This window comes from Schistocerca serialis, chromosome 2 (assembly GCF_023864345.2).
Source record: "Schistocerca serialis cubense isolate TAMUIC-IGC-003099 chromosome 2, iqSchSeri2.2, whole genome shotgun sequence".
NCBI classification, from domain to species: domain Eukaryota; kingdom Metazoa; phylum Arthropoda; class Insecta; order Orthoptera; family Acrididae; genus Schistocerca; species Schistocerca serialis.
The window spans coordinates 188650569-188666723 of NC_064639.1; the positions used below are offsets into that span (position 1 = coordinate 188650569).

At 43.2% G+C, this 16155-nt stretch overlaps 1 protein-coding gene across 1 annotated transcript in view; it reads right to left on the reverse strand.

Moving 5' to 3' along the window:
- LOC126455836 (proline-rich protein 2-like) overlaps window positions 1-15820 on the reverse strand; it is a 35136-nt gene extending 19316 nt beyond the window's left edge. Inside the window, exon 1 of the mRNA XM_050091598.1 lies at window positions 15632-15820. Within this exon, the coding sequence (XP_049947555.1) occupies window positions 15632-15820 (189 nt within the window). The remainder of the gene's footprint in view (window positions 1-15631) is intronic.
- Between the last annotated feature and the right edge of the window lie 335 nt (window positions 15821-16155).

The following is a 16155-nucleotide window of genomic DNA, read 5'->3' on the forward strand; positions in this document are numbered from 1 at the left end:
GACTAGTGTAATTCTCAATGATGACCAGCATAAGACTTAATGCCTTTCACCTTCTGACCTAATTACGAGAAATTACTGCAATATCCGTTTGTCCTGTCCATCCTCATGATCATGGAGGACTATATTTGGATTTTGCACTGATTCTACGTTGGTGAAAGAATATGGATTCTACAAGAATGTGGTGTTGACACATCATGCTGTCCACCACCTTGAACGGTGAAGATGTTATTATGGTCCCACTGTTTGGTGTACCTAATGTACTACCAAAATGATAACATTGAACATTAATACAACATTTCAGTGTCTTGGCTACACTGATTAATACTTCAGGGAAGAGAACTTCAGATTGTCTCACTTGGTGTTGTGCTTCTGTAGAAAGATATGGACTTTCAGTGCAGCTACGTGCAACCTACTGTGCTACAACCAGGATGCAATCTTTCCCATTCCTTTCCTAGTTCTTGTAAAATGGTAATAATATATACAGTGCGTGTGCACTTTATGTCATTTGTTAATATGTTTTGTACTCATTGCGTATACATTTTGTCAGTTCTTGATATGTTCTGTACTCAGTGCATGTGCACTCTATTTCATTTCATGTTCTGCACTTATATATATGTATATACTCTGTGATTGTAGACTTAGTTAATTAAGTAGATTATAGAAAATTTTGTTGCTCATAGCAAGTCCAATTGACTCACCATCGCTGCCAAATTTTTGCCCCCCCCCCCTCCCCCCAGTGGAGGGTTATGTAAGAGGTCCGAGCAGATGTAATTTCAATGTATTGCTCATGCACTTCCTGCGATATGCAAGGCAAAAGAGAATCTCTGACCAGAGAGCAGTGTTGACTGCAGTAGGAACTGTGTAGCTGTAGCAGTAAGTTGTTGCTAGTCTGGAGTCTGCTCTGGTCTGGTCTGGTGTGTCGTGTTGGCTGGGCCGGTCGCGGTGCAGCGATGTCGGAGCCTCAGGATTATTGTATAAGGTAAAAAAGCAGCCTCCCGCATATGTAGTAATGTTATCTGAAGTCCCATGTAAATGTTTTAAAAAGTCATAATAATAATGTTTCTCATATAAAGTAATTTTAACAACCATTCATTTCAATTTAAAGAATTTACTAATTTCTCCTATCCATGATCATCCCGATTATTGCAAAAGAAAAATCAGTTGTTTCCCTTTCATAAATGACAAATCTATCGGCCAGCATTGCACAGGGCTGTGCCAGAAAAAATTATTGTAAGGGCAGATATATATGCGTTATCCGGCGACTTCATTGAGGTAAGAATTTTTCTCTTTTTTATTCAGAATGATCTTTCAGGGCCATGACGCAGCACTGCTGACGTCCAAAATTTACCAGTTTAAATTCACAGTCAGTTATTGAAAAGTTATAAGTGATGACAATTTAATTGAGAGGTTAGTTACATTGTATTATTACCAGGTTACGGAAATTATTTTGTTGGGACGTTACACTGAATGTGAACGACATAATTATAATTTTTACTGTTGAGAGGTTTAGGAATTTTTCTGTTTGAGGTCATACTAACTGTAAAAGAATTTTGTGGGGAGGTTACAAGTTCACTAATTAAAAATTTCCTACAACGCACCCGTTCTTGTTCGTAGTAAGGTATGAGATCGGCAAATTTATATGACAGTTAAAACTTCAAATTTTAAAGGTTTATTTACTATCCAAGCGAAGTACGCAGCTCGTGGTCTTGCGGTAGAAGTCTCGCTTCCCGCGCACGGGTTCCCGCGTTCGATTGCCGGCGGGGTCAGGGAATTTCTCTGCCTCGTGATGACTGGGTGTTGTGTGTTCTTCATCATCATTTCATCATCATTGACTCGCAAGTCGCCGAAGTGGCGTCAACTGAAAAGGACTTGCAATACGGCGGCCGAACTTCCCCGCATGGGGTCTCCCGGCCAACAATGCCATACGATCATTTCATTTCATTTGTCTAAGCGAAAATTGAAGGAAGATGTTTCGGAGCTGATTACTTGCAATGTAAGCTTTCCGACCAGGTGAGAAATGGTTTTTGCTATCTTCTGTTTGGGAAGAAGTAAGCGAGCAGCTGAACGCCATCAATCGATGAGAGAGAACCCGTGACGGTAGCAATCAGAAAATTGCTTTTAATGTGACATGTTTCCTGTAACTGGAGAACTTGTCCATGATGTTGCTAGGAAACAGCGATACACTGAGAACCCAACATACACAGAACAGTTCTCCGTGAGTGTCGATAAACTGCGACTGGAGCGCTGAGATGACGAAACAGGTAAGGGACTTACAAACTTATCCTTGCTGACTGACGAGGATATCGCACGTTTATGCACTTTGGCCTGTAAACCTCGAGAGGTACAACATCGCTCCAATGTTAAAGCGTCTTTCGTAGTAGTTTCTTTGTACAGGGTATCCCAGGAGGGTTGGTCAATGTTCAGGAACATGACAGGCAGGCTCATCTGAAGCAAAAAACTTCATATGTACATATGCCCTATTCCGAATGGTTTCCGAGAGGGAATTCATTTGTTTTTGGGCTAATGGCGCACTTATGTGTCTACTCACCCGACCTACCTCATAGCTTTCAACCTCTTTGCTTGCGATATCTTTCTGCCATCAAATAAGCTCGTTATCTATGATGTGTTGTGAGGGATGTAGTGCGAGGCATTGAAAGAGTATCAGAGAAAAACTATTGGTTAACTGTCTTTCTACACGTGGTGGCTGAAGTGACACACACGCAGAATGTTGCTAATGCTGAATATGCAAATATGGCCTACGTTTACGGCTTCTGCGATGGTAGTGCTCCAACTAATATCGAAGAATACCTTCGGCAATTTCTGTCACCTCGATTTCCTGATCGTAGAGTCTTTACCAAAATGTTTAGCAAGTTGCTTGAAACAGGTTTTCTTCGAAGTCCCATTTTTTCTGAGCGTATAGTTAAACAAATTGTGAAGTTGTGAAGAAACAGCAGTACGTCGTTGGAATAGTGCAGGGTAGTCCTACTATGTACTCCTACTATTAGCACACGGCGACTTTCTGCACGTATGATAGTCCAACGAGCACCTTGATGGCGAAAACTATATGCGGAAAAGTTGTACCCATTTCACATACAATATGTAGAAAATTGACGACAATGCCACATAACTTGAATTACGACAATGGCAAAATTACAATCGTCATTTGTTTCTATTAATACTCTTCACTGATGAAAGCACATTTATGCGGACTGGAATTAAATACACACATAATAATCACAAATGGTCCCAGAAAAAACAACACTCCACGGCGGAAACCAATTTCCAAGATCGTTATTCGATCTTTGGTTGGTGCAGCATGAACGGTAACATGTTGATATGTCGAATCGTTTTAGAAGAACGAAAGGCGGGACAGAATTACTTGCATTTTTTGGAAAATTAGTCAGTTGAACACCTTGAGGACGTTCCTTTGACCATGTGGACCGCAATGTATTTCCAGAATGACGTAGCCCCTCCACATTTTAGCAGATGTGCCAGGGAACATCTCAACTTCACTTACCCTAATTGCTGGATAGGTCATGGTAATACAACTAACTGGCCACCAAGTTCGCCAGATCTCACTCTATGGATCTTTATTTGTGTGGTTGAATGAAGTCTGAGGTGTGTAAAGTAAAGGTGAATACGTGAAATGAACTGTTTAGTTCGCATTACGGACTCTGCTGCCATCGTTAGGGAACGTACAGAGGCACTCAGACAAGCAATATAACATGTTCTCCAAAGAGTGCACAAATGCATTGAAATTGGCTGTGGGACATTCGAAGAACTATTGTGAGCTGTTCGACAGCTGTATTTGACGTTTACGTTAATGCTTAGAGATGAATGTGCTACAAATACGTATTCTTCGAATGATACATTACAAAACGCATGTTGCACATGAGTCCATGTACAACCTCATAATGTATTGAATAAAAAAGCACATTAAATGGGTTCTACGTCGGAAACCATTCGAAATGGGTCATATATCCATACGAAGAATTTTGCTTCAAATGATCGTTCCTATTATGTTCCTGAATATTGACCATTCTTTCTAGGGAACCCTGTACTTACGAAGCTTTTAAGCCTATGTTTCACATCTGAAGGTCGCAGCTACTGATGCTGGTAACGTGAATATTTTATGTATATTTAAGCGATCATGACGTCATAAGTTATTATACAATGAATATATGCATTGCAGTTGGCCGTTTCCTGCTAACGGTCATAGTAATCGCTGTAAGGCACTGTTACCTAACAACACTTTCCGCTATTTGTTTCCCAAAGAGTATTAGAAAACACCAGCTACACCGTGAAAATGACTCGCCTTTGAGACCAGTAGGATCAGCTGAAACCACCACACATTTATTCGGATTAAAGGAAGGCTCGTCTGTTATCTCTAGGCCGGAGAATAGTTTCCGTCGCCCAGAACCTGGAAAAATGGCGCTGGTGCTCATAATAGGTACCATCACTAAGCCGATGTGTGTTTTCCAGAAAAGATATGTTACACTATAATCCTCAGAATACGCGTACTGTGAGCCACATCGTTTGCTGCTGAATACTGAGTACTTGGAAGAGCTTCTGTTGAAAGCTCCAAAACACAGATAACATTATTATTTATGCCTCTCTCGACCGAACATCAGACACGATAGTGAATAAATCTTTGTGAGTGATCATCAGGCACGATTCTGAATAAACCTATATCCACAGATTACAATTGGAATCTAAAAAGTTCGTTGAGGCCCGTTGTCACAGCTCCTCTTCTCCTCCGCTCATTCAACTCATAATAGAACGCTCAAAGAATATAAAAACCTTCATCACTGCATCACTTTTTCCACCTGTTCGGCTACGTCGACGGTTAAATACTTGTACTGTAATGATGCCTTCGAGGAGAATCTAAGCGGTGACAGAAGAATTCATCATTAGTACACTGCCGTACAAAACTCAAGGGCAAAAGTAGCTTCCGCATAATGTGTCATTGGGTCCGTCATGCAGGAAGTGGGAAAGCGAATGTACTTAGGATGTTCAGTACACGAATTTTCGAAAAAAGTGCAAGTAATTTTGTCCCATCATTAAATCTTATAAACACATCAAAAAAAGTTTTGCATCACCCCTCTTCCCAGAACTCCTGAAGATAGACGTTGACAGTGGACATTGTATCACAGACACAGTCCCTTTGACTGCGCAGAGATGTCACTGAACCCGCGCAGAGATGTGAACAACCATGCTTGACCAGCGCCTATCAGATGGAGGTGGTTGCCTCAGTGCCGCTCGCTGGAAGCCTCAGAGGGGCCCGCAGCATGCTTGTTCGCCGTATCAGGGTTAAGATCGCGGGGGACAACAAGTGCCTGCGATCTGATAGCCAAATCTGAGCCCTCGCCTCAGGATGCCTCCGGTGTGTGTTCGGAACCAACAAGACTGCCCGCGGTAGCGAGCTGTCGAGTGGCCCGCTGGTGGCTGGCTATGGACCCTACATTGGCCTCAGAGGGTCGAACTAGTGACCCACCATGCATTGGATCGCTGGCGCCCCATATGCTGCTGTGTGTAGTCAGTGGTGTTACATGCCCTGCCATCCAGGAGAACTTCCACGCTTGAATCCCCCTCGTTAGAAACCTGGCACCTATTTATACGCAGGTGTGCACCTCTGTTTTGCTAATGCGCTGCACCGAGTCATGTACTCATAACACACAGTTTGGGCCCCTTTTGCCTATAACTTGCGACTTGCAAACTGCTGTTTACTCTTTCCAGCGGTTCTACGGTCCTGTGGCCTCCATTCTACTTCGCAACCGCTGGTAAGCGTAACTTACTGTTAACAGGCCTGCGCCTGGCTGTAACTTGTGTACTCAGAAATATTGCACCGAATCTAACTTTTTCCTATCTCAAACAGTGCTCCTGCTACATTATTCCACCCTTCGGAAAGACATGGTCCTCGGGTCGACCACTAACTACTCTTAAATTTGTTTGGGTCATCACGTACATATGACACATTTACTACTACTATTAGAAAACTTAGATGTGGTCTAGTCCTCTTAAAATACATTACAAGAAACAAAACGGAAAAATTCTTTACTGGATGACCACTCCACTTAATGCTCGGTCAACCCCTTACCTACCTGTCTTATGGCCTCGGTATCCAGTCCACTGGGAATTGGACTAACGTCGGTTCCCTCTTGGAATGGCTCTCCACCTGATCAGAATGAAAACAACAAACAACAAAGCTCTTGTCATTTACTTTCGCTATATTGAGCGACACGCTGCACACGCTGTTTGGCTGATATTGCCCCTCTTGTTCTGAAATGACCAGTACAGCTATGTTGCGTGACTCCTGAAATTGACGCTGGCAGTTGGAAGGTTGGTCCTATTATGTTACACACAGTTCCATTGATTATAACTCCGCTCCCCTTTTCACTGACCTGAGGACAGGGATCACCATCATGCTTCCTCCCCCTTCAAAGAGACTGCTGTCCACAGCAGGCTCACAATACTCAAATACACAAACAACATATGAAAATACAGTGCCTAATTAACTTACACAAACTCAATGATACGTAACAAGAAAACAAAAACTACGAATACTCTACTACTTTATGGATCACAAACCATACGGTACACCATGCTGTACTCTATCATCCTGGTTTTCCCTGCGCTTAACACCTGTCTCCACTTTCTCTTTCTTCCTTTTCTCTTCCTGTGACATGCCTGGAATCACATCTGGACAACCCTTAAATGGCCACAACCACCGAATGTGTACTATCGTTGTTCTAGTTGGCAGCTGAAGCTTACCATTAATGGGGGATGTGTTTTCAACTACTTGGTATGGCCATTGATACCTCGTCATGAACTTCTTCATTTTCCCTTTTGGCGTATATGAGCAGGACAGCATTACCCGTTGCCCCACTGTATACTGCGGTAAACTTTCTGCATCTTCCTGCCTTTTCAAAGCCTTTGTATTCGCCATTTGTACCCATTTACAAACATCCCGAGTTGTCCTCGTGAATTGACGTACAGATTCACTGGTCCTTCCTTTCTGTAGCTTCACTAAATCAACTGGTGATGGCATTTTTCGCCTGTACACTACCTCAAACGGACACAAACCGGTATTGGTATGGATTTTTGCATTGTATGCGCATACGATATTCTTCAAATACTCGTCCCACTGATGGTGATGAGAATCCACATAAAAACATAGCGTCTTCGCGAATGTTCTGTGTACATGTTCTGTCCTTTCGTTCACCTGTGGATGCAACACACTCGTCCTCTGCTTCTTTACATTCAACAATTAACACAGTTCCTTCATTAAATCCGACATGAGGTTGGTCCCTTGGTCAGTAATTATTGTCTCTGGTACACCCAGCTTCAAAATCCGGTTGTTTATTAACGCTTGCGCAACCATTGCTGCCTGTTGATTTGGCATAGCCACCATCTCCTCATACTTCGAAAAATGGCCTATTATTGTCAGAATGAATCTGTTCCATATGGTTTTCAACTGAAAGGTCCTAAGACATCAATTCCCAACATAGAAAATGGACATGTCGCTTCCGGCAATCGTTGTAGCTGTATCCGTTTCTGACTCAAATCTGCTCTCTGTGCACATGCTAGGCAATTTTTGACATACTAATCCAGCTTCGGTGGCACTACTACCACTGGCCCTAACTTCATTTCCCTGCACAGAAGACTATCATACATATTAAATTGTGGCTGTGTCTGATAAAATTTACAATCGTTGTCAGCATCCTGTAATTCTTGCCATACTGCTAGGTCATAACCTATGACTTCTACTTTTGCCACCTTTCTTCTCAGTGCATCCGCATTACTGTGCTTCTTCCTAGGCTTGTTCAGCACCTCGTAGTCAAATTTACTAAGCCTCACAGCCCACTTAGCGAGTCTAGTGGACAGGTCCTTCAACCCCAACAACCACTTCAACGTGGCATGATTTTTCTTTACCCAAAATCTTCTCCCATATAAATAACATTTAAAATATGTAATTCCATAGATTACACTAACCATCTCCCGCTCTGTTGTTGAGTAATTCCTTTCTGCTGCATTCAACTGCCTAGATATATAGGCTACATGATGCTCTTTTCCATCAATTTGCTGACTATGAACTCAACCTAATGCTTGATTCGATGCATCGCATGCTACAATAAATTCCTTTTCAAAATCTGGAAACACAAGAACTGGACTTGATGTTAACACTTCTTTCAGTTTGTCAAACGCTTTTTGTCACTCTTCTGTCCACACAAATTTCACACCCTTCCGTAACAATCACGTCAATGGTTGTGCAATATCTGCAATACCCTTCACGAACTTTCGATAGAAACTGCAAATTCCGATGAATGTTTGCAATTCCTTGTTTTTGGATCCCGAAAATCCCTTACAACCTGTACTAACCTCGGATCTGTTCGCCCTCCATCCTTACTGATGATGTGACCTAAATATTTCGCCTCTTCCAATGCAAAATGACACTTCCCCAGGCTCAACGTCAAACGAGCTGCTCTTAACCTCATAAAGGCTTCCCTTAATCGCTGTCTATGTTGCTCCATACTACTTGAAAAGACTATAATATCATCCAAATAAACAAGACACTGCGGTGGTTTCAAACCCCTCAACACACTGTCTAGCAACCTCTGAAACGTTGCCAGAGCGTTTTCCAAACCAAATGGCATTCTGATGTACTGGTAATGGCCTCCAGGAGTAGAGAAAGTAGTTTTTGGACGATCCTCTGGAGCCACCTCTAACTGATGGTAACCATTTGTCAAATACATAGTAGAAAAGTACTGGCACTGACCTAAGTGATCCAAAGTCTTTTATATGTTTGAAAGGGGGTATGCATCCGTTACTGCCTTATTATTGAGGTATCGGTAGTCACAACGGAATTTGTTTTTCTCAGTTCCATCCATAGATTTTTTAGGCACAACGACTAAGCCCGATCCCCAGCAACCATTACTATGGTCTATAATACAGTCTGCAAGCTGCTGATCAATGAAATTCTCCACAATCGGCTGCAAATACCTTCTGTATTATGTATGGTTTACAGTAAACAGATGTTTCATTCCCTGTTGGTATCCTGTGTTGCAGGAATGGAGTTGCTGGCAATGACCATCACAGAAGAAACAAATCCTTAAATTCCCACAAAATTCTTCCATATGCTCTCTTCCTCCTTCTAAATGCTTAACTTTGTTACGCAGTGCAGTTCTATCGAGTTTGTGGTTGATCACTACTCCTACCTCATGAACACCAGTCTTCATCATTTGGCACATCCAAATTCGTTACTAACACTCCTTTTCCCAAATTCGCGTCTACAGCTCTAAAATTATCCACGTTCACGTGGACTACTCGCCTGTCGTTTCCCTCTTGTAAGCGTGCAATACTCCGTTTCACAGAACAGCCTGATGTATCCAAAGCTTCATTATCCTCCAATGGTCCAATAACACACACCATACCCACGGGTAGATTTGACTCCACACTTACCCGAAGCGACTTCCCGGTGCCACTAGGCACACACTCATGAGAATTAAGCCTTAATTCACTAGGCCCACACTCATGAGAATTAAGCCTTAATTCTCATTTCGTTGAACGCCCCTCGTGGCAGCTCTGCATTGACAACAGTTTCCTCTAGCTGAAACAACATTTAACCAAGTTCCACAGTTCATTGTCCAAGTCAATTTTGGCATGATGTTGATGCAAGAAATCTACTCCTAGGATCATGTCGTAGCCCTCGGTTACCCTTGCTACTATCTCCATGCATGCATCAAATCGGACTTTCCCTATACGAAAGTTAACTGTCACTGACTCCAAAGGTGTGACCTTCTTATCCCCCACTCCACGCAACCTACAACGGGGTGGGTCTAACTTCCTTCATCTCATTAAAACCTTAGTAGCCACTGACACTTGCGCCCCTGTGTCCAACAAAGTCTTAAGCTTTTTAGTTCCTATGGATCCTACCACCACCTCTGCATACGTATTGGTAGCATTGAAATTAAACGGGAGCTCCCTTAGGTGGGTCTTGGACCCTCTCTGCCATTTAAAAATTGTCCACCTCTACTAACTCCACTACTCCATCCTCCACGCTGCTGATTTCTACCCCTTCCTCTATTTCAGGGTGACTGAGTACATTTCCTCTGCACATGTCCCATATGACCACACTCATAACATTTTACACCTACTGTAAACACTGTCTGATTATCATGTACCCCCGTTGCCACGTTCTATTTCCTCACATTGGATGGCCAGCTGAATGGCCAAATGCAAATCTTTCGGAGTCCCTTCACGCACTTTCCACTCCATATGCGCCGGTAATCCCCCAAAAATACATGAAGTGTGTTTTGCTCGGCCTCCTGTAACAGAACACCATTTACTTCATCCCTCTGACCCAACTCGTAAGTATACTCGTTAATTTCTCTTGTTCTGTCCGCAAATGTCTCTACTGTCTTCCTCTGTCTCTTCGTCATCGTACTCAACCTCTCCCTAAAGTACTGAGCGCTATTCTGTACCTCTGTAAAAGCCCCTCCTTCAGCTGCTTAAACTGTCCTGTCTTCCTTAAGGCCTGAGAAAGCCTTACATATGTCTTCACTTCACCAGTTAATCTAATCTTGGCTACATGTAACAACTGTTCATCAGATCAACCATTAATCACAGCTGAAGTTTCCAAGTCCTCCACAAACGAGCACACTTCCTCAGATGTCTTGCCAGAGACCGGAATGTTCAAACTCACGGCAGCTGGATCAATCTCCTGCTGTGGCACCATAGGAAACAACGACTGATCAGATGCGTTTTCCCGCTCACTCCTAGATGTTAATTCACTTCTCAACTGCGTATTGTCTGCTGTCAATTGTGCTACCTTTCCCAACAAAATCCATACTGTTTCTGGGTCCCACACACCCTGTGTCCCTGACTCTGCCATTGTGTTGCTTTCGTTCCCATTCCCAGTTAGTCCCATTTCAACCTATAAACTCCCACAGTGACAAAACATTAAACTACAAAAATAAAGTGACTTCCTACAGCTCACTGTCTCACCTTACGTTTTATGTGATGATGTAATAGGAGGATGTAAATAAAAGTAATTAAATGCCACAAAAATATCTTTCATCCCCAAACACACTACCACTTACTCTGGCAACGAAAAGAAAGAAAACGTCCAACACTCAAAAAGAAAAATTGGTCAGCACTCACTGCATTTTTTGACTGTAATGCAGGCAGTGAGCTCAAACGTCGTACTGTACAGACCATGCCTGCTATTCTGGCACCAAATGTAGCTGCCACTGACAAATGTAGATGTTGGCGTGTGGTGGAGGAATGTTGAACTTGGATGGAAACTGTCAGGATTAAAACTCGGCCGCGTTCTTCAAGTACTTTATTATGCCCAGCTACAGTGCCACGTTACCCTCTGTTTGCGTCACAGGGTCCCACAATGCCGAGGACGTCACTTCGCTGTCTGCAAAACAGTTTGACACGAAGGGCTACCTCAGTGACCCATGCAATGTGATGTGGCATGCCAGTGGTGTTTGACGACATCAGGATGTGCCAGCAGCCGACTCATCAGCCTTCATCCCCGTTGCCTCAGCACTGCTCGCTGTGAGCTGCAGGGTGGCCCGCTACATGCCTGTTCGCCGTTGTGGTTAAGACCGCGGGGGACAACAAGCACCAGCGATCTGATAGCCAGATCTGAGCCCTTGCCTCGGGATGCCTCCGATGTGTCTTGGGAGCCAACAAGACTGCCCGGCGTACCGAGTCGTCGAGTGGCCCACTGCTGGCTGGCTATGGACCTCACGTTTGCCACAGGGGGTTGAACCAGTGACCCGCTTTGAACTGGAATGCTGGCACCTCATCTGCTGCTGTGTGTAGCCAGCGGTGTGACATGCCCGCTGTCCAGGAGAGCTGCCACACTTGAATCCCCCTCATTAGAAAACTGGCACCTATTTATACAAGGCTGTGCACCTCTGTTTTGCTAACACGCTGCTCCAGGCCATGTACTCATAACACCTAGGTTGGACAAGTGGGCCCCTTCTGTCTATAACTTGCGCCAAGAAAACCACCGCATTTACTCTTTCAAATGGTTCTACGACCCTGTGGCCTCCATTCTACTTCGAAACCGCTGGTAAGCGTAACATACTGTCAACAGGCCTGCACCTGGCTGCAACTGGTGCACTTAGAAATATTGCACTGAATAGTTTTTCCTATCTTAAACGGTGGTGCCGCTACAACAGTGAATTAGTTTTCAACCATTTATTAATGTCAGTGAAAATTTGATTAGCGTCCTTTTATAAATCTGTACTTGACTTTCTTCTTATCACAATGTTTCTATCATCTGCAAACAAAACAAACTTTGGATATGGCAATGTAACAGATGAGAGGTCATCAAAGTAAACAACAAAAAGCAATGGGCACAAAATTGTACCTTGTGGAACACTACACATAATTAATTCCCAATCAGATTAAGATTGACTGCGTACTGCACATGTATTTCAGAATGATACCTTTATTTCCTGTTGGTTAGGTAAGACTGGAATCATTTCACAGCATTGCCAGCGACAACATAATATTATAATTTACTTATGGGAATCCTGCGGTTTACACAGTCAAAGACTTTTGAAAGCTCATAGAAAATTCTAGTAGCCTCTAATTTGTTAGCTAATGAATTACATGCGTTCTCACTACACATGTGAATAGCGTTCTCTATATTGGAACCATTAAGGAACCTAAACTGTGACTTGGACAATACATCATTTGCAGTCAGATGCTTAGGGAGACACTTAAATCAACCTTTCGAAATATTTTTGGAAAGTCGGCAAAAGTGAGATTTATTCATGGTTTGATAGTATCTCTTCATCCCCTTCTTTGTAAAGGAGCTTAACTTCAGCATATTTTAGCTGGTACGGAAATGTTCTTCTGATAAGAGATTGATTACACAAATAGCTTAAAATACAACTTACCTCGAATGAGACCGATTGATCAACTTCATTGATATGTTAGTGTAACCACTAGAACACTTAGATTTTGAGGATTTTACAACGGATGCTACTTCTTTGGGAGACAGGAGTGTCATTTTACTGAAGTTATTTCTAAGGACTGGTCTTAGACACACCACTGCACTGTTTCCGAACCCAATAACCCCAAGTTGTCATATTAGAAAAAAAAGTACTTATTTAAAAGGCATACAACACCACATACACTTGTTACCAAAGTCTAATTTATTTTTAGAGCTATCTGTTGCTCTTCCTTTTTGGCTCGACCTGTCTCTGTCTTCAATATGTCCTACATAGTTTTTATTTTGTTGCCTGATGTAGTTATCTTTTTCTTCAATATTTTGCTGTATTCTTTGTAATGCATTACAATTCTAACGTCAGAGCTGTTCCTAGATAGTAGATACAGTCTCCTTCTTGTACCATATGGTATATTTATATATTCGGTAACCCATGGTTTATTTTTAGACTTCTGTTTGATTTGAGTTACATTGAAGGGAAACAATTTTCAAAAGAGGAAGTAACTTTAGTAATAAGTGCTTTGTATTTTCCATTTGAGTCGTAAGTATTGTATACATCTATCCAGTTCATGTCTTTGAGCAATCTCCTAAATTCTCAATATTTGACTTATTTAATATGTTGTTTATCCTGAGAAATTACAACATTTAACACAATTTGCTACATGTCACGATAAGAAAGGTCATTTACTATCGTTTTTGTGATACGACTTTTTTCCTAGATTTGTCTACAAAGATATTATCAATAGCAGTCTCAAAGCGTCTATGCAATTCACAGTGGGAATTAAATTGAATGACAGTGTTACTGATGGCAATAACTGTTCACTGACGGAGCATTTCAATAAACCTACGCTACAGTCATCAGCAACCACTATTTCCTTGTTTTTTACTGTGAGATGGGACAACAGAACTTCCAGATATTTTATGAAGAGGTTAAAGTTCCCTGAAGGTATTCTGCAAATCTTACTATTATAAAAGACTTATTGTGAAATGGCACTTATGTTGGCCACGCTTGTAAGTGATGCTCTGAACAAAATTTAAGTATGGATATTCTTGAAACCAAAACAGTTTCTGACAAATGTGACAACTCCTCCTTTCTCCATGTTTTCACTACAGACGTAAGAGGCTAACTTGAGTCCTTTAACACTTAACGCATCTATACCACTGGTCACATGACGTTCAGAGTGGCAGATTATATCAGCTGGTTTGCTCAGCTCTAATTCTTCAACACAAATAAGCAACTCATTAAACTTACTTCTGAGTTCTAAGATATTCTGTGCAATAAGGATACGTGATTTTGTGCACTGTCTGAATTACGATGGAAGAACCTAGTTTTTCCGTCAATTTTTGAATATCTCCAGTTTCAATCAGCAGTTGTTTCCATGATTGCGAATTTTGAATGAAACGTAGAGCATTTAAAAACTCGGTGAGGGTTTTATCTCCACCTTCCCTAAGTCAGTGCTGAAGGTTACATGTCCATGTGGTATGAAATATGTCCATGTGAGCTTTTTAAAGTCATAAACACATTTTATTTCACATACACTGCAGTGCCAAAGAAACTGGTGTAGGCACACGGATTTAGATACAGCGATATGTAAGGAGGCAGGATATGGCGCTGCGGTCGGCAACACCTACATAAGGCAACAAGCGTCTGGCGCATTTGTTAGATGAACTGGGGATTTTCCCGTACCACCATTTCCCGAGTGTACTGTGAATATCACGAATCCGGTAAAACATCAAATCTCCTACATTTCTGCAGCCGGTAAAAGATTCTACACGAACGGGACTAACGACGACTGAAGAGAATTGTTCAGGGTGACCGAAGTGCAACCCGTCTGCAGTCACTGCAGATTTCAGTGCTAGGTCATCAACCAGTGCCATGTGCGAACCATTCAACGAAACTTCATCAGTATGGGCTTTTGGAGGCTAAGGCCCACTCGTGTACCCTTGATGACTGCATGACGCAAAGCGTTACATCTGGCCTGGGCCCATCAACACCAGCATTGGACTGTTGATGACTGGAAACACGCTGCCTGGTCGGACGAGTCTCGTTTCAAATTGTATCGAGCGGATGGACGTGTACGGGTATGGAGACAACCAGTTGAATCCATAGACTCTACATGTCAGCTGGGGACTGTTCAGACTAGTGGAGGTTCCGTAATGGTGTGGGGCATATGGAGTCGGAGTGATGTGGGACCCTTGATTCGTCTAGATACGACTCTGACAGGTTACACGTACGTTGCATCCTGTCTGGTCACCTACATCCATTCATGTCCACTGTGCATTCCCATGGACTTGGGAAATTCCAGCAGGACAATGCGACGTCGAACAGATCCACAATTGCTACAGAGTGATTCCAGGAACATACTTCTGCTAGCCACCAAAGTCTGCAGACATGAACGTTATTGAGAATATCTGGGATGGCTTGCAACATGCTGTTCAAATGAGATCTCCACCCCCTCGTGCTCTTACGGATTTATGGACAGCCCTGCAGGATTAATGGCGTCAGTTCCCTCCAGCACTACTTCGGACATTAGTCGAGTCCATGCCAAGTGGTGTTGCGGCACTTCTGCGTGCTCTCGGGGGCCCTGCACGGTATTAGGCAGGTGTACCAGCTTCTTCGGCTCTCTGGTGTATTTAAAACTGTTATTTTATTTTGCAGACGATATCATCCTCTACACCACTGGGAGCGGAGAGCGAGTTCAGCCCGTTGCAGACGCTGCGTCCACTGTACGTGGCGTCGCTGGCGCTGGGGGTCCCGCCATACCATGAGACTGGTGCGCGGTGGTTGGGCCGCATCTCCCGCGCATGCTCAGCTGCCTGGCTGGTTTTTATACTGGCGCTGGCAACCATCGTGGTGATTGGCTACAACTCAGATCCCGATGTCCTTCGTTTCCCGACCAGTTCAACATGTCTGATGCTCCGAGTGCTGATGAACCACGCAGCAGCCACCTCCTGCCTGGTCAGCTCACTCGCTGCCCGCAGTCCGCGCTTCATCTCGCTCGTCCACGAGCTGCGGGATATCGACAGCCTCCTCCAGTCGGACTCTGGGGCTGGTCGACGCGCTGATAGGATCTGGGCGGTCGTCACCGTATCGTCCGTGTTTGCGTTACAAGTCGCCCACTCCTGCTCTTGGGCTGCCATCGGCCTCGATTTCGCCGTGCACACTGTGTCCGAATTAATCACGG